Source organism: Nasonia vitripennis, chromosome 2 (assembly GCF_009193385.2).
Source record: "Nasonia vitripennis strain AsymCx chromosome 2, Nvit_psr_1.1, whole genome shotgun sequence".
Taxonomy (NCBI): Eukaryota; Metazoa; Arthropoda; class Insecta; order Hymenoptera; family Pteromalidae; genus Nasonia; species Nasonia vitripennis.
In genome coordinates, this window is record NC_045758.1 from 13,452,626 (window position 1) to 13,470,157 (window position 17,532).

Genomic DNA, 17,532 nt, shown 5'->3' on the forward strand with positions numbered 1-17,532 from the left:
CGCTTCATAACACATAGATATATCCTTTTAATCTTATGGTCACTTTATCACATTATTTTTACAAAACGACTTTACACCTGTTTCAATGGACATTTTTTTTTTTCATCAAACTATTTACATTATTTATAGTTTCTCTGATTTTTTGTTCATTTATGACTACGTCATAGTTAAAATAACTTTTAAATAGTTTCCATATAATACACAGTTGTACATACATTAAACTTTTCATTTGTTCGTTGATTCCTCGGTACCAGCCGCGCCAAGATGCTGCGCCTCCCACAGTCTGCCGTAAAATGAATTTGGTATCTTTAGTAAATCTGTATGTTTGCCTCGTTCGACCATTTGACCGTTGTTCAAAACAAATATCTCATCAGCGTCTATGACCGTGGATAATCGATGAGCAATCACGATTGAAGTTTTTCCGGCAGTGGCACGTCGTAGAGCCGAAAGTATATGCTGGAATTAATAATTTAAGTTGCATAAAAAGTGTTGTAGATTTAAAAAGGTCAATATATCAAATATTCACCTGCTCCGTAATAGAGTCTAAAGATGAGGTAGCTTCGTCAAATACCAGAATAGGACTATCTTTAAGAATAGCTCGTGCAATGGCAACGCGTTGCTTCTCTCCACCGCTGAGTTTTAATCCTCGTTCTCCTACAGGGGTATCATATCCCTGTGGCCACTTCAGAATGGCGTCATGCAAATTTGCCATTTCCGCGGCTTTGTACACGTCTTCTTTTGGCCTCTTCAAGTTTCCGTAATGGAGATTATAAAATATTGACTCATGGAAAAGAACAGAGTCTTGTGGAACAACAGCAATCGCACGGCGGAGATCATCTATGTCGACATCCTGAATGTTCTTTCCATTGATCAAGATGTTTCCACTCACTGGGTCGAAGAATCTATAGAGTAATCTTACTAGCGTTGATTTGCTGCAATAAAATTTAAATTGTTATTTATGAAAAGTATAGTTATAAAGATACCAAGAAATTAAGTGCTTACCCTGATCCGGATCCACCTACGATGGCTACTTTCTTTCCGCTAGGAATATGGAAAGATAAATCATGCACTATATTTTTCCCACTTACGTACTGGAAGTTGACCTTATCAAAAGTTATGTCGGAGTTATGTGGCACTACGTGGAAGGGTATGGGATTGGCCTTGTTCTAAAATCATACAGTCATTAAATTTGTTTTGTCTATTGTCTATTTTGTATATAATCTAATTGCAAAAGCAAAATGGAGTAAGATTACTTACTTTGATGGCAGGATCCGTTAATGTTAGTGCAAACATAGTTTGCATATCTACGAAAGCTTGCCTTACTTCTCTGTATACAGATCCCAAAAATCCAAGAGGGATTGACAACTGGAACAGAAGTCCATTGACCATGACTAAATCTCCTACAGTTAATGTTCCTATAATAAAGATTCAAAAGTATTAATAAACATTTATTGTTCATAACACAATTTATAACGTAAATACATACCATTTACGATATCACGTGCAGCCATCACCATGATTAAACTTAGGGCTCCACTGAAAATCGCATGTTGTCCGAAATTCAAAAGAGCCAAACTCGTACTCGTTTTTAAAGAAGCAGCTTCGTATTTTTTTAGGGATTCATCGTATCGTTGTGTTTCAAATTTCTCGTTATTAAAATACTGTAATACAATTATCGCAATTTTATTCCCATCTTGCAAAAAATTAATTTATCTTTAAAAATAACTCAACCCACCTTGACAGTTTCATAATTTATGAGTGAATCTATTGCTTTGTTTCCAGCTTCATTTTCTGCTTTATTCATATAAACACGGAATTTCGTTCTCCATTGGGTGATTCCAAGAGTAAAAACTGAGTATGTACCAACGCAGCCAAGGGCAACCGCCGCATATTCTGGACCACATTTCATACCCAATATGGTACTGACAAGTGCCAGCTCAAATACGGTTGGAACTACATTAAAAACCATAGCTGACAAAACAAAATTTATGCCACGACTACCTCTATCAATCGTCTGCAAAAATTCATCAAAAAATTATTCCTCTTTACAAAATGTATGAATTGTTGCAAGGACTAAATTACTTACTTTAGACAAGGCACCAGTCTGTTTACTCAAATGAAATGCTAGATCTAGATTATGAAGATGAAAGAACACATTTCTGGCAATTTTTCTGATAGAATGTTGTGCAACTTTGGCAAATACAGCATTTCGGAGTTCGTTGAAACCAAACGCTCCCATCCTGGCCACACCATCTAAATTTCAACATAATATTTTGAGTGTTAATAAATAGCAAAGGCTTCATGATACATTTATTTAATGTTTTCTGTTCTTACATCCAACGAGCATAGCAGTTCCTACTGTTGCAACAGTGTCAGGAGCAGTTGCTAAAGCAGCTCCAGCAGTTCCGACACTAAATGTATCAACTGCATGTTTGAAGAGAAATGGCACACAAACGTTCAGCACTTTTGCTCCAATGAGCAATCCAAATGCTAGTTTGACTCTGTTTTTTATTTCAGGTTCATCCTGCATGGCAAGAGTAGAAAATAGACGATCTTGAATTATTCATATAGTGTTTGCAGATACAATTCTATAGGAAATATAAATAATTTCTAAAAGATCAAAGTGTGATCAAGCGAACGAAAAAATGTTCAAAGTACCTTTGGCCATATAAAATTGAACATTGTCTTGATCATGTCTTTGCTAGTGACCTTCTTATCTTGTCCAAGGTCGAGTGCATCTCGCCCTAAGCTGGAGGCACCAGGATGAAAACAGTTCCTCTTTTGTTGAGCTGGTTTTGCTCCAGTTATGCTTGCCACCACTGAATTTTGTTTGACAGGTGTTACGATTGGTTTGGCTTGAGGTACAGTTTTCTTTTTCTGGGCCCGGTCGATGACATTCCCACTGCAATACTATAGGTACAAAATTAACTATGTTTTCATTACAGAAAAAACACCTAAGTTTTCAATTAAAGAATTATTCAAGGTTGTCCATATTTAAATTTGAATAAATAACTAAAGGTAGTGTATAAGGTTTAAAAAAATGTTCAGAAAATTATAGAAAATATTTGTAATTTATTAACTGTATCAAAATATTTTACATATTTGATTCTTCTTATATATTTACATGTAAACATAGAAAAAAGCTTTTCTTATTTATATAAAAACATTTTCATGTATTTAAATGACTTTTCTATAATTTCTAAATATTCTTCAACAATCCCAATAGCCATAGAATAGCTTTCACTTCTGTTAACAATTTTTTTCATATTCTCCAATAGTGTTAAATATTCAGCTTTCAAATTTTGTAGTAAATTCAAACCTAGATCATTCAAAAGTTTTAAATCTTTAGTATCAAATTTCTCTCGATATATTTTATCTTTCCAAAAAGTTTCTTTTGATGAATTAGAAGTGATAATGAATAATGCATTCTTGGCATTGTAATTTAAACCTTCAAGAGTAAATGCCATATTTTTATCAAATCCATTCAATTTTAAAAAGCTACAGGCAGATTCTGAAACTTGATGACATTTTTTCACATCCGATAGATTAAAAACAATCTGATCTAATGAATTCCCAGGAATGAAAAAACCATATTCCAAGTATAATTTCAGGCTACTGTGTGCTCCATAATTAATGAAAACTTGCATTTTAGGATCATAAGATCTTAAGGCTTTAATATAATAATATTCTTGACCACTTGAATCAGTAGTTAATTGAGCATCAGCAACTGTTTCATATGTGTGATTGAATAAGTCCAACAAAGGAGCCATGGCTAAATTATCATCCCCCTTTATTCTGATTGGAAAACATTTTTCTTTTGCATTATTCATATAAATAGCTCTAGTGTTAACTGTATAGTATGCCCAAATAAATTTATGATAAGTGAAAATGTCATATAATGATTTATGGCAGTGGTTGCAAAATTCATTATGTAACTTCCTGACAGATTCTATTACAGATACGTAACTAGATTTTAGCCTTTTAGATATTGTATCTAGTTCATTTGAGATAAAAGGTGGTAGCAACTTTTTTTCAGTTTTGGTACAAAATTCTGGATTAGTATAGGAATTTGGAAGAGTATCCAAATATGGTTTCCAAAATGACAATCCACCTAGGTGCTTTTCATAAATCAAAAATATGGCAATGACACACTGTGCGCTGTAACTTTTATCAATGCAAAATAATTTTCCAACAGAACTTTGCGAAACCACAGCAGTTGTGATCAACAGCGATTTAGAAACTTTCAAAACTACTTGATTTGCGTCTACTTTGTCTAATGTCATCAAGCCTCTGCCTGTAGTTTTAAAAACATAGGGTTCTAAACTACAGGTGGCTTTCCAATTATTAATCAGCATCCAAGATCTCAATTTCTCATAAAGATCTTCATTGTCTTTTTGAAGATTATTAAAAATCTTCTGGTTCTTCAACCGACGTTTTCTTGCAGTACGCCCCATAACAAGCAACCAAAATATTTACATCTGTAGAATAAAAGCAAAAAGTTGTACTATATAGTATAAACCGGTAGGTGTCGACTTTGATTGGATGAAAACTCAGAAGTAAAATCAATCAATATATGCATTATTACATAAATACACTGCAATGACAAATTACTGCTCCAATTTAGCACTTCAAATAAGCCAAGTAAATAGACCCCTAACCTCAATCTAACCTCTAACTCATACCAAAAATCTCAATCAAAGTCGTCAAACTGATATAAACCCTCATCTCTAATCAATCCAATAACACTAAAATCTCACCCTGGCTCCAAAGACACCGTCATGTTTCGAGAGAACGAGAAGAGCCGTCGAATTCCTGGTGCAAATTATAGACCGCCTGAGGCAGCTGCTGGCGTAGGGAAGATACAGCTTCGTCGCGATCCTCAGGCTTTTGCTGCTCTCCGAACTTCTCAAGAGCCTCCCGCACAGGAACAGAGACATTGTCAGCACTTTACTCCAGGGGACGACGTCCTCGTCGGCTCCTTTCCAGACCCCCCGCGAGTGTTCTACTACTGATGGATCATCACCTTGACGGGATGTGTCGCATCTCAAGAAAACGTTCGTGGTCCATGGGGTTGGCAGAAAACATAGGCCCGTTCTAGTTCTAGATTAGAGTTGAGCTGCGCTCGAATCTCGATAGATACATCAGCTGTTATCGCCAGAAAAGTTGGAGTGTCGGTATTCGTTTTAGTTTTAGTTTATTAGGATATTATATGTTTATTATGGCATCACGTACGTAAAGTACATTGCCCTATTTATTACATTTGATGTGCAGTATAATACTATACCGCCCAACATTATGGCGCGATTTACAAAATTTTAAATTTTACAGTCAATCTTATCAATAAAGTCACTTATAGTATTTAGTATTCTAACATTTGATAACGCTAAGAGATTAATCACAGAGTATAAGGCCCCATTTTGTACTCTTTTTTAATTTCTTTTAACAAAGTTTCTCTTTCGGACTTAAATAGTTTACAACACCAGCATATCGGTATTCGTCATTATGTTAAGTGAGAGCGACGCCATCTACTGGATATGCAGGTGAAGCTTCCATGATCCCCCTGCAAACACCTCACACCTGTTTGAAATTTTTAAATGCTCAGAGTAAAATGTGTGACCTTTACAATGTCGAAAGAAAACGCTTTTTCTCTCAAAAACATAGGTAATAAATAACTATAGACAGTTAATGATATTACGTACTATGAGTGCGCAATAGGTTGAGTAAAAATTTAAGAGTATTACTTATTCTTAAAAATATAATTTCATATTTTACAGTGATATTGATAAAGTTATATTATATCAGAAATGACATATGTATGTGTAGTTATTTGTTTATTATTATGTACAATTTATTTTTAGTCACATGTTTATTAAATTTTATAAAAACTTTTATAAAAAAAATTATTAGAACAACTTTGCCGTATTAATAAAAAAAACAAAAAAAAAAAAAACGGCCAAAAATTTAAATGACAAATTTGAACGTAGTTTGCACAAGCACAGAACAATTCTTTCCTGTAATGTATTAGAGAACTCTTTTGATAGTCGCTCTTCACAAATTGAAATTCTCTTCATTAAACTGTGCAGCAATTGAAAAGAAACTCCCATGTATGCAATTAGGTCCTAATCATTTCTCATTAAAAATAACAGATTTTTCTCCACACCTGCACCGAAAGCACCACATTCCCTCCCGGGCGCTTGGAGAGGAATGTGCATTTTCGGTGCTGGTGTGAAGATATGGACTATTCAAGTTTTTTCCGCCCTAGGCACGTAATGTACTTTTTTTTTGTTTAACAATATCTTTACTACACAAGTATTTGCGGTGTGAAGGAGCGATTGATAATATCGATTTTATGCTTATCATGGTTCAAGCAAAAGGGTGTGGAATGTAGGGCGTAATTTTTTTATCGAGTAAAAGTAATTAAGTATATATTACGTTCATTTTGCATTTCGCCGGAGACCGGAGATTTGTACACAGTCACGTAATTAAGCGTGTCGACGAAAAGTGCGCGATCGTAATAAAGGGTGGGGCGTGATTGTGCATCACGTATAGAGGTTTATCGTTATCGCATTGATAAAAAAAAGTGACGATAATAAATTATTACACCATTTATGACGCTAGAATAGCCGAATAGAAAAAAAAATTATAAATAAAATTTATTAGCCGCGGAAATTGAAGGATCGCATTATTCTTATCTTTTTCTACTGATCGATGAAAACTTACTTACTTACTTACTTACTATTTAAGTAAATGGCCGTGGGTTTGTACTGAACTCCGATATGCCACAATGATCGATGAAAACGATATTATTATACACCCGCGTGTATTTTATTTGAAAAAACATGCGATTAAGTGAAATGAGAAATTGTCAATATTGACTTTCTCATTGTTCAAAAATGTAGGGCGAGTAAGAGTATTGATAGTAATTATTGAATTATTGATCGGAAAAATCAATTTACGCAGAGCACGCAACATTGCCAAGTAGATAAGCACCGGACATGTTAAGACGGCCCGTCTGGTCAGATCTGCCCTTTATCTACTCGTTTATACCTCGTGCATATATTTTATTCATTATAATATCGGCCAACCGTCCGCTCGGCTGTCGTATCCTCAACCGAAATCCGTTTAAACTTTCGTGCAGCCGTAGCCTTGAATTTCCAGTCCATAATAAGCGCGCGGTGATTCAGCTGGTGTTTATAATTCCGCCCGCAGTCGCGTATAAGCTCGAATTCATCGAAACCTTTCAGTATATAATAATAGCCCTCTTTAGCTCGAAACACACGCAAAGGGAGAAAAAAGTCGTCGCACCGCATAGCTTCAAATTAAATTATCCCGCGGCCGAACAGAGAGAGAGAGAGAGAGAGAGAGAGTCATCGATTGAAGCCGCCGGCTCCATCAAATTGAATTAAATTCGAAATCCGCCCTCGGCTAGTAATCCCACGCTATATACGTTATAGTGCGTTATGTATATAGATATCCGCTCATCGCGCGTCGCAAAAACATGAAAGAACGCCGCTAACGAGAGCAGCTGCACGTACGGTTTCATATGCCGCAAAAAAGGCATGGGATCGCGTCTGTTTGTATATACGTATAACGCATAAGTATATAGCTATATATTGTGTGAGGAGCGCGTAATCTTTGGCCTGTCCTACGCAGTGACCAAATCGTATACGAACAGCCAGAACAGCTCGCATTTCTCGCACCTTATATTATAATTAATGATGATACATCCTAATGAGTCACGCGCTCTCTCCTCCCACCGCATTACAAAGTATATAGAGTATACATATGTATATATACTCGGTGGGGGAAAGCAGAAGCGAGACGCAAAAAAAGGAGCTGAGACTGCACCGCTAATGAGCGAGAAAAAGAGAGCACGCGCGTGAAAGAGCTGTACATCGCACGCACTATACTCTTTTCGGTTTGGCTTTGCTTTGCGCCTCAAAGTCCGGGAATCGAGGGAAGAGAGAGAGAGAGAGACTCCGAGCTGTCCTATATATGTATCACTGCACGGGGGGAAGGGGTTGCGGAAAGGAAGTCGGTGTATATAATGTGCACATGCGTATACATTACGACTCGCGGCTGCACATCAAAGCGAACGGAGGAATAAAGAGTACCTGATAGTCGCCTGCATACAGCGCATAATCATCGCACGCGAAGGGAAATAATAATAAAATTAAGTATCGCATAGACAGATAGAGGGAAGACTCGCAGTCGCGCCGTATACAGCACGTATATATGTATATCGGCGGCAGTGTTCGCATCATCAGAGTCAGAGTATAGCTAGTCGAGCGGCAGCAGGCAGCCGATGTAGTCGTAGCGGTTCTTTTTTTGAATTTTCGTACGCGCGCGAGGGCCGCGCAGATCGTGGTGTGTGTGTGTGTGTGTGCTTATACGTGAGCTGTATCGAGAGAGATCCGCACCTCGCTCTCTTTCTCTCTCTCTCTCTCTCTCTTCAGCTCAGTCTTCGCTTCGCGACACATATACCTATATATACAGTGCACAGCTGCCGAATCATCGCCAGATACCTCACGTCCGCGTACTTGAGAGCCGACAAGACTGTGTGCGCGCGCGGGGAGTGTCTTTGCTCGCCGTATATACAGGTTTGCACGCAGCGGTGACTCTTCGCTTCCTCGCGTCTTACTCGTACACGCAGAGAGCGGGAAGTGCAGTGGAAAATTCGACCGTCCAGCCAGGCAGCCAAGTGTCGAGAGGGAAAACTGCGGTGCAGCGGTGCGAGTGTGAGTGTTTGCGTTGTCCGTGTGCGCCGCCGCAGCCGCCGGTTGACAGCAACAGAGCAGCAGCCAACGAACGAACGAACGAACGAGTAGAATATATAGGATATACGGAGAGGAAGAGAGGAAGAGGAGAAAGAGAGAAAGAGCAGGTAGCCAGGTCGGCTCAGGGCAGACACGATGGTCATCAAAATCTACGTATCGGGGATCAGCGGTAACAAGGAAGTGAGTTCTTCTGACAATCCCACTAGCTTCTATTATCTACTCTACTAGCTCTCATGACTCTGTGTACATACGCACCTACATACCTACTCGTCATAGCGCACACCTAACCCCTCGCCGACGAAGCATATACTTACTCGCGAATCTCCCAGCGAGATCGTCCTTGATGGTTACGCCACACGATTTTTCGGCTATGAATTATTTTCGCGGCGCTATATAGGTACCTCTACATACTCGGTCGTCGGCCGAAAATGCACAGATACTAGACTAGCGCCGCGCGCGGCCGCGCAAGTATCGGATTACAATGAAGATCGACAAGCTTTATGACTATTGAATAATTCAAACCCTCCCCCGCGCTGCGTGCACATGCTCACTGTACGCATGCACGTTTGTCCAATCACCCTGTATAATTGAATCTCCGCTTCTACAGCTTCTCATGTTTCTCTATCTCTCTCCAGATGCATCACCCGCACTCGTCGCTCTGCAGATCTGCTGGCCCGTAAAGCTGCTGCGTCGCGCGCGTGTGTGTGTGTGTGTGCGCGCCGCCTCGGGCCTCGGCTCTATAAGCTATATACACACACGTGTATTTTGTATTATTTATAACCGCGCGCACGAGCTTATTTATCTTTTTCTTTTATACCCCATCCAACAATAACAGCCCCGCGATCGATCTCGCCAAGCGCGCCCGATTATTATTTTTTTACATTCCCCTTTTATCTCGGCCTCTACTCTCTTCCTCTACGTATAGTTAGTCATCTCTCCCAGATCATGCTTCTATTTGTTTTAAGCAATGATCTGGTTAGGAGGGCTATTGTAAAATGTATTCTATTTGTGATGCTCGATGATTTCTGCAGGTTAAGAAGAGGCAGCAGAGGGTCTTGATGATTCTGGAGAGCAAAAATGTAACGTATGAGGTGATAGACATCACTGAGCCTGGTAAGGAGGCTGAAAAAGAGTATATGCAACTCAATAGCGTAGCTAAGGATAGTAAATATCCACTGCCTCCTCAGATATTCAATGATGAGGACTATTGCGGAGTAGGTTTAATTATATCACTTAGAATGACCTTTTTATGGGATAATAATTTGAATTGGTAATCCTAACGTACTTTTTGCTTCAGGACTACGAAGATTTTGATGAAGCTAATGAGATGGATGAGCTTGAAAAATTCCTGAAAGGGTCTTCCATAAGTAGTATTGAAAACACAGAAAACAAGTCGCAATCTAATGATGTTCAACAGAACGGCAATGCTTCTAGTCGAGAGGTAAGAGCAGCAGAACATCTATTGAAATTTAACTCTATTTGAATGATACAATGACAGTCTCATTTAATTTATTTATGATGTATTTTTTCAGCCTTCCATTGATAAAGATGCTTCCATAGGAGGAGAAGATGGGTGAGTAAAAATTAAAATCAGACATACGTGATTCTAAGAAGAACTGTTTCTTATTATTTCAATTTTGTTCTTAGTACGGAAGAAAAAAGACCATCTGAGACTGAAAATGAAAAGCTTTCTGAAAATATAAAACGTTCTGGGTCTGATACCGAGATTAAAGACTTATCTGAAGATGATTTAGGTCTTGAAAAGGATGAGGGTGATGATGAGAAAAAGGAGGATGATGCTTCCCAAGATCAACAAGAAAATGATGATGAATAGGCATGCAACCCTTCCATTAAGGAATCATGTTATATATTAAATTCAGTGCGACCAACACTTCCTTTATAAATGATTTATTTCATTTTTGTAAAGTCGCCTTTTTTCAAGATGATGAGGTAAAACTGCCAGCAATACGTCCATGCGAATTTGAGAGTTGATGTAGCTTGCTGATTGCACTTCTCCAAGTGCTATTATCGAGTAATTTTGTATGCTGTCAACTTGAAAACAAGTCCAAACATACTCGCTTAGTTTTTACTTTCATAATTTTTCATTTCGTTAGATCTATGAGATATTAAACAGAGAAAATTATATTTTGTGCTCTTATGTTGCAGTTAAAACAATTGTACATATGAATTTAATTCTATACTACTAAAAAATTTATTGAAACAGATTTATTTGTAAAAATCAGTTGGATAGCTTAAAGCAAATTGTATTTGAAACAAGTTACAAGAGACTGCTAGCTTATAGCAAGAATAAATGTTAAAATGTACATTCCTGCAGCTTAAAGTTGTCCTTGCCTAATATGATTTATTTCGACTTGAAATTTTAAAGATAAAAGTGTCTTAAGATTAATCTTGTAAAAATGAGATAGGGAATCAAACAAGTTTTAAAGAAATAAATAGGTATCTTATATTTGCAGAAAAAACATGTTTTACATTACGTTTCTAAACATTTGAATTGCATAACATAAAAATAAACGTATTTTAATTTTAACAACAAACTCAGATCAGTACTATATTATAACAACTACATTTTCACTATCAGTCTAAGACAATTTGTCAAATTTCTTCCTTTCATACTTGGGTAACTTTATAATGAAAAAATATATTTAATTACTAGTAATATATTGAGCTTTGGTATTGAGAATTTAAGAGCTATATTGCGTCCATTCACTTTTGATCACAAGTTGAGATTCCTTTCAATAAAAATAGTTAATATATTTTAGGAATGCTTGAAAACACTACGCTCTAATTTGAACGCATATATTTGTCTTCCGCATCTTTGTCAATTTCTTTGTGAGATGAAAATGTCAGTCTATCAATTTCTTCATTACACCACGTTCTGTACAGCCTGAAATTAACAACATCGTCAATGCTTTTTCAAGATTAAGTATATCAAACTACTAAATTTCATTTTATATTAAATCATAAGAAAATTTATCGATATTTTTTCATTTGCTTTAAAAGTTACTAAAGAGTGATAAATAAACTAGATATTTTTGTAACATAACATTTGTTTTTAAATAATGCACAATATAACACGATTTATAATATCATTTATTTATATTTTTTTTTTTTGGCAAATTTTTTAGTTACAACATTCTAATTTTAAAAACGCCTCTAAATTTAAATTTAGTTTTAAGGAGATTATGTTAACTTAATCTATTTCAGGAAATCGAATCAATTCTAAATGATATTGAATTTCTATAGTTTCTGTAGTAAGCAAACAAATTTTCTATTTTTTAGCCAAAGTAATTTAAATTGAAATAGGATTTGATTTCCTGGCCTATGGTACATTGATCTTGCGAATACGAAATTCTTAAACTATATATTTACAAAAATATGTTTTCTTGAATTTTATTAGTTTTACAATCTTGATTTATTGTTAAAATTTTTGTTTCTCTCAATAAAATGAGTCATTAATAAAACATACTAAGATAAACATATTACCTAACAATTTTTTGTATAAATTATGCAGATAGATGCATCGTTGTACACCATTCATCAATGATTATTAGTCTTCACATTTCAAAGAGTACAGTTAAATTGCCATATATTTTCATGATTGATTGAAAGAAAAACAATTTCTTTTATGACTAAACAAAATAAAAAATGCAAAGTAACTGTACCATAGAAGTAATAACCCAATTTTTAGTGCCACTACTATTAATAAAAAATCTTAAGCATAAATATATTATGCAATGTTTTTTTTAATTTGCAATAAAATTTGTGCAATGAATAATTTTTACAGTTATGCGAGAAAAATGTTGGGTTATACATATTTAGAAAAAGATTTCTGGTACAAAATGTTATAAGAACACATGATTTTTATGAACAATAAATTTGTCATAAATGTCTTCATAACAAAAATAAAAAATGCTAAGACATGTAAAAGTCATTTTGTATCATTTTGTGTAATGTACAATTATGCTTCATGAGTTGTACAATTGTCATGAAGACATTGGACATTTTTACATTGTGATATCAGTCTATTAAGTAATTATTGGTATATAAGTGTCATAGAAACTTAAGATCTGTAGAAAAAAAACATTTAAAAGTGCTGTTGCATTTTCTATTACCAACAAAAACTTAATTGCACAGACTTTTTATACAAGTAGAAAATAAATTATTATAGGAGGTATTGGAATCGTACTGAGCATTGCATTGCAATTAACTTAGATAAGTAAATATTCTCAAATTCTAGCAATAAATTTTGTAAAAAAATATCTGATTACTTTCATACGCATTACAAATATACACATAAATATTAACTAATGAGGCACTAAATACACTAAGTCAAGTATTTAAGCAACCGTGAAGATACACATGCACATTAATATTGATATTTGCAAATTGTATCATTTGAGATTACTTTATTTTATAAAAAAATATAAGAAATAGAGCTAAAAGTTATGTTCAACTATGATACATGTTTGCTTAAAAAAATAACTATCAAGTGTATATTATACAACCAATATAAATGTCGAAAAATTCTCACAGCACAGGACTTTTACAATTGCAGATGCGTTTAGACTACCGTCTCTCCTATACTAGTTTACTTTCTACAAAATCGAAACTCGGCTTTTTGCTTTGCGAACCCTGTTTCAGCTGATGCTAGTAAAGCTCAAACTAGTTTAATCCGTACCAAAATATTTTTGTCCAAAGTGATTTGGAGCCACAGAATGGATTTCTGATGTCAGGATCTTCATCTAAAAATAGGATTCCATAATTTTGGCATTCCCGAAATGATGAAAATTATAAATATCAAATATTTACCTTGGGAAAAGCGGTGACTAGAGTTTTGGCTGCAAAAGGTGTGCAAAACAAGTTAGACAGTATGATATTCTCTTCTGGCACATTATGTTCTTTCAACACAGCTATGGCTTTTATCACAGTGTTTCCAGTACCTGTTTGCAATGAGAAAAGATCAGTAAGCTAATTTTGATTCTTTGTACAATCAAATAGATCTTATGATACTGACTCATTATAGGGTACATCAATAAAATTTTTCTCTCCGCAATGTCATCAGGAAATTTGGCATAAACAACTCTTGCTTCATGCGTGTCAACATCGCTCTCCACTAGAATTTTACCAATCCTAATGCTGCGACAACAATCTCTAAGGCCCTGCTCCATGGCTTCTCCACTTCTGACAATGGAAACTCCGCAGTTTCCTTTCTGATACTTCAGGCCCTTGTATTTGGCACCAGTCGGAGTGGTGATGACACATTTCGAGAATGGCAGCTGATTTAAGCTCTCCTCGATCACTAACCTTATCTAAATAAAAACAAAGAGATAATCACAAACACTGGACAAAAAAAACGAAGCTCCAAAGCAGCCAATGATTACCAGTCGATCCGCGTAGAACTTGAAGTCGCTCCTTGTGGTGGTTCTGCAAGGCACGAAAGACAGATGCAATCGTTAATTATCTTTGAAAAATGCACTTCTTACGAATACGTGCATCTCGCGAGGTTATGAAACGTGCACGTTTTAAAACACTCACTTGTCCCGCAGAATGGTCTGCAATTCCTTGACCTGGTCATTGGTCGGCAGGATCTTGAGGTTCTGACCGTATTCCTCTTCGGAAATGTCATTCTGTGGCTGAACAGCGCAGCCGTTCTCCGGCAGCAGTTTCTTCGTTGCTGCGTCCGCGCTACCCATTTTACTACTGTCGTCCGAGCTGCCGCCGTTCTCGACTACGCTTTCTAGAATCATAACTTGCGAGCAAAGGCCTGCCATTCCCGAGAAAAGAGCCCGTAGTTCCAAGTTCGTGCAATATTAATATAGGTCGTTGTGCGCACACTCGCGATGAGACTGCTGTCCAGCTGTCGCGACTGCACGCGGAAGAACCAATCGCTGTGGTTCAATGGTTTCGAATCTGAAGTTTGTTCGCTCAAACAGCTCGTGATTGGAGCTCATTGATTCGACATCAGCTGATATACTTGATCGTGGAGTCGTAGGAACGGACCTTTAAATTTACCAAGGTTCGCACATGTATTTATGCGCAGGTCAGCAGCCCTCGCAGCTGTTTTCGTGATCTTAAGTATAGGGGCCGCTTTTTCTCTGCCCCAATACCTATTATACGTGTCGTCAATGAAAAACTCCGAAATCGAATGTAATTAAGCTAAGCTAGTCGGCGTCCTGTGATGCTCCAAGTAGTCCATGTGTAAATTGTCGGGAGACACGTCACGAGTTGTTACGGCTTATCGGGGCTGTTAAAATTTTTGTTTATGCTTATTTGAAATATACGATATCATGTGGGCGGACACAGTTTTAATTTTGTTTATTAGTATATGCACGGCCCTTTTGGGAGAAGGTAAGCTGTCGTAGAATTGTTTCAATTTTGTGTTAAGTTTTTGAGGATAACTCTGCTCATTTGGATCTTTGCTTTGAAGGGTTAACTTGGCTGATGGTGTACAGAACTGAGAAATACCAAAAACTAAAGGCTGAGGTGGAGAAACAGAGTAAAAAATGTAAGTTATTGACCTACCAAAATTGATGATTATATTTTAAACTGCCTGCATATTAATCAGTTTTTTTTATTGATAAATAGTGGAGAAGCGGAAAGAAGCACATGGCGATTCACTGGATAAACAGCAGAAGAAGAAAATTGAGCGGGAAGAGGAGAGATTAAAAAATAACAACAGAGACTTATCGCTTGTCAAAATGAAATCAATGTTTGCTATTGGTTTTGCTTTCACAGCTCTTCTGAGTATGTTTAATAGTATCTTTGATGGACGAATTGTGGCAAGGCTGCCATTTGTTCCTATCAGCTGGATTCAGGGATTGTCTCATCGAAATCTTCCAGGAGATGACTACACCGAGTGTTCTTTCATATTTTTATACATTCTGTGTACAATGAGCATTCGACAGGTATTATTAGTTTTTACTTGTCCAAAATGATTGGGCTACTTTCCAATGATGATAATCATGAAAACATTAATCTTTTTCAGAATATACAGAAATTGCTTGGTTTTGCACCTTCTCGAACTGCCAGCAAACAAAGTGGTAGCATATTTGGACCACCCCCACAGCAATTTAAGTGAGAAGATATAGTGTTTTCAGAAAACGAGTGCAGAAGCAATAAAGTAATAGAACATAAGACTGTTTTGTGTGCAGAGATGAGATGAATGGTGTTGGATAAATGAAGTTTATCATCAAACCAATAAAATAATGTTTGTACAATTTATTTACAAAATATTTTACAGATCACCTTATATCTTACCAAATATTAATCTCTTTTACTGATTCTGATGTAATAAATCTTTGAAAACTCAATCTTGATAAGTCTATTGTTTTGAAATTATTATCCACAATTAATTCTGATATTGCTCTTCCAACGGCAGGTGCTTTTTGTATACCATGACCGCTAAAGCCAGTAGCAAATAGTAAATTTTGATGGTATGGATGGTATCCGATCACTCCATTTTCGTCAAGTGTGTTGAACTCATAATACCCAGCCCAAGATGATTTTACCTGATACAAATTACAATACTTAATAAGATATTTCTGAAATAAATCCTATAAATACTATAATTTTTTTAAAATGCGCTTCTGTATGACAAACCTTCAAATTTTCAAAAGCTTTCACTCTCTTGGCAAGGACAGGCCATACATTGTTCTCAAAGAATTCTGGGTCAACATCCAAATTATCTACAGTTGGTTCTTCATGTTCTTCAGGACTGCGTCCACAAATGTAATTATTTGCTAAACCTTCTCGCCTAAAATATACACCTGTTGGATCTATTGTTAATGGGGTATTCAGACCAGGCCCATCAGGAGCATGGAAACAGTACACATATCTTTTCCTAAAAAATTTGTTTACCTTATTATAAGATTTGAAATGTTCTAAATTAAATTATTGAAAATTCTGTATTATTCTACCTAGGCTCTACTGGTAAAGGAATTTTTAAGATGCCCCTTCCAGTACCAATTCGGGCCATTTTAGCAATTTCTCCACTAAATGCACCAGCTGCTACAATACATTTGCTAAAAGTTATTGGTCTCAGTGTGCCATCTTCTGTCTCTACCTAGAAGTTTTTGTATTTATAAATATAAAATGCTAATTGAAATTAGATTTTTTTAAATATGTTTTTAAATATTTTTTTAAATAATACTTACAACTAAATATTCAAGTTGTTCATATTCCCCTGGTGGTACGCCTGCAAGATGAACATTAGGATTTACTTTAAAATTAAAGCCTTTAGCTGTAGCCGTTATATATTCAACTCCCATTGACATTGCTTTGCGTTTTAAAGAACAGAGAAGTAGCCAAGGATCGAACCATCCTTCATTTTGTAAACCAAGACAACCTAATTCGATATCATCAGTGCTGAGCCAAGGAAATTTAGACTTGAGTTGATTTTTATTCAAGATTACATTTTTTGCTCCCAAACTCTTTTGTAATTCATGATTTCTTTTTAATATATGTACGGATTCTTCAGTGGCTAGAGATAAATATCCGTATGGATGGAATTGTAGATCAACCACAGGTTCTCCTTCAATTCCTAAATACTCGTTGGCATTGCGAATAAATTCTGCTCCAAACAACGACATTTCAATGTTTTCTTCCAGAGAAAATTGCTGCCTCAAGCCCCCAACTGATAACACAGTCGAACATTGTGTGTACTGGAACAATAAATACGGTTTCATGTCTTGTTTGTGGATGTGTATAAGATTAAAATAGTCTTTGGAAATATTAA

At 36.1% G+C, this 17,532-nt stretch overlaps 4 protein-coding genes across 5 annotated transcripts; 2 read left to right on the top strand and 2 right to left on the bottom strand.

The window, feature by feature from the left end:
• Positions 1-7: 7 nt before the first annotated feature.
• On the bottom strand, positions 8-9,282 carry LOC100122061 (ATP-binding cassette sub-family B member 7, mitochondrial). Of its 2 annotated transcripts, XM_001605614.6 has the most exons (11): positions 9,092-9,282; positions 4,758-5,577; positions 2,659-2,910; positions 2,335-2,524; positions 2,087-2,253; positions 1,736-2,014; positions 1,487-1,661; positions 1,258-1,415; positions 1,003-1,166; positions 527-932; positions 8-456 (listed from the first exon to the last, which is right to left on the bottom strand). In XM_001605614.6, exons 2-11 carry the CDS (start codon positions 4,935-4,937, stop codon positions 226-228), a joined length of 2,202 nt encoding a protein of 733 aa, XP_001605664.2. In that variant the 5' UTR covers positions 4,938-5,577; positions 9,092-9,282; the 3' UTR covers positions 8-225. The 2 variants fall into 2 exon arrangements, with proteins under 2 accessions (XP_001605664.2, XP_016837493.1); XM_016982004.3 differs by lacking the exons at positions 4,758-5,577; positions 9,092-9,282 and having other exon boundaries at positions 2,335-2,588.
• LOC100119939 (SH3 domain-binding glutamic acid-rich protein homolog) lies at positions 7,867-12,259 on the top strand. The gene is made up of 5 exons (XM_008214276.4): positions 7,867-8,957; positions 9,809-9,991; positions 10,075-10,218; positions 10,310-10,350; positions 10,425-12,259. The coding sequence occupies exons 1-5, from the start codon at positions 8,913-8,915 to the stop codon at positions 10,609-10,611; spliced, it is 600 nt and encodes a 199-aa protein (XP_008212498.2). The 5' UTR covers positions 7,867-8,912; the 3' UTR covers positions 10,612-12,259.
• LOC100122045 (uracil phosphoribosyltransferase homolog) lies at positions 11,217-14,623 on the bottom strand. The gene is made up of 6 exons (XM_001605599.6): positions 14,334-14,623; positions 14,180-14,222; positions 13,813-14,107; positions 13,608-13,738; positions 13,477-13,540; positions 11,217-11,682 (listed from the first exon to the last, which is right to left on the bottom strand). The coding sequence occupies exons 1-6, from the start codon at positions 14,567-14,569 to the stop codon at positions 11,642-11,644; spliced, it is 810 nt and encodes a 269-aa protein (XP_001605649.1). The 5' UTR covers positions 14,570-14,623; the 3' UTR covers positions 11,217-11,641.
• Positions 14,293-16,108, top strand: LOC100119904 (calcium load-activated calcium channel). The gene is made up of 4 exons (XM_008214277.3): positions 14,293-15,146; positions 15,226-15,303; positions 15,384-15,703; positions 15,784-16,108. Exons 1-4 carry the CDS (start codon positions 15,086-15,088, stop codon positions 15,874-15,876), a joined length of 552 nt encoding a protein of 183 aa, XP_008212499.1. The 5' UTR covers positions 14,293-15,085; the 3' UTR covers positions 15,877-16,108.
• The last annotated feature ends 1,424 nt before the right edge of the window (positions 16,109-17,532 follow it).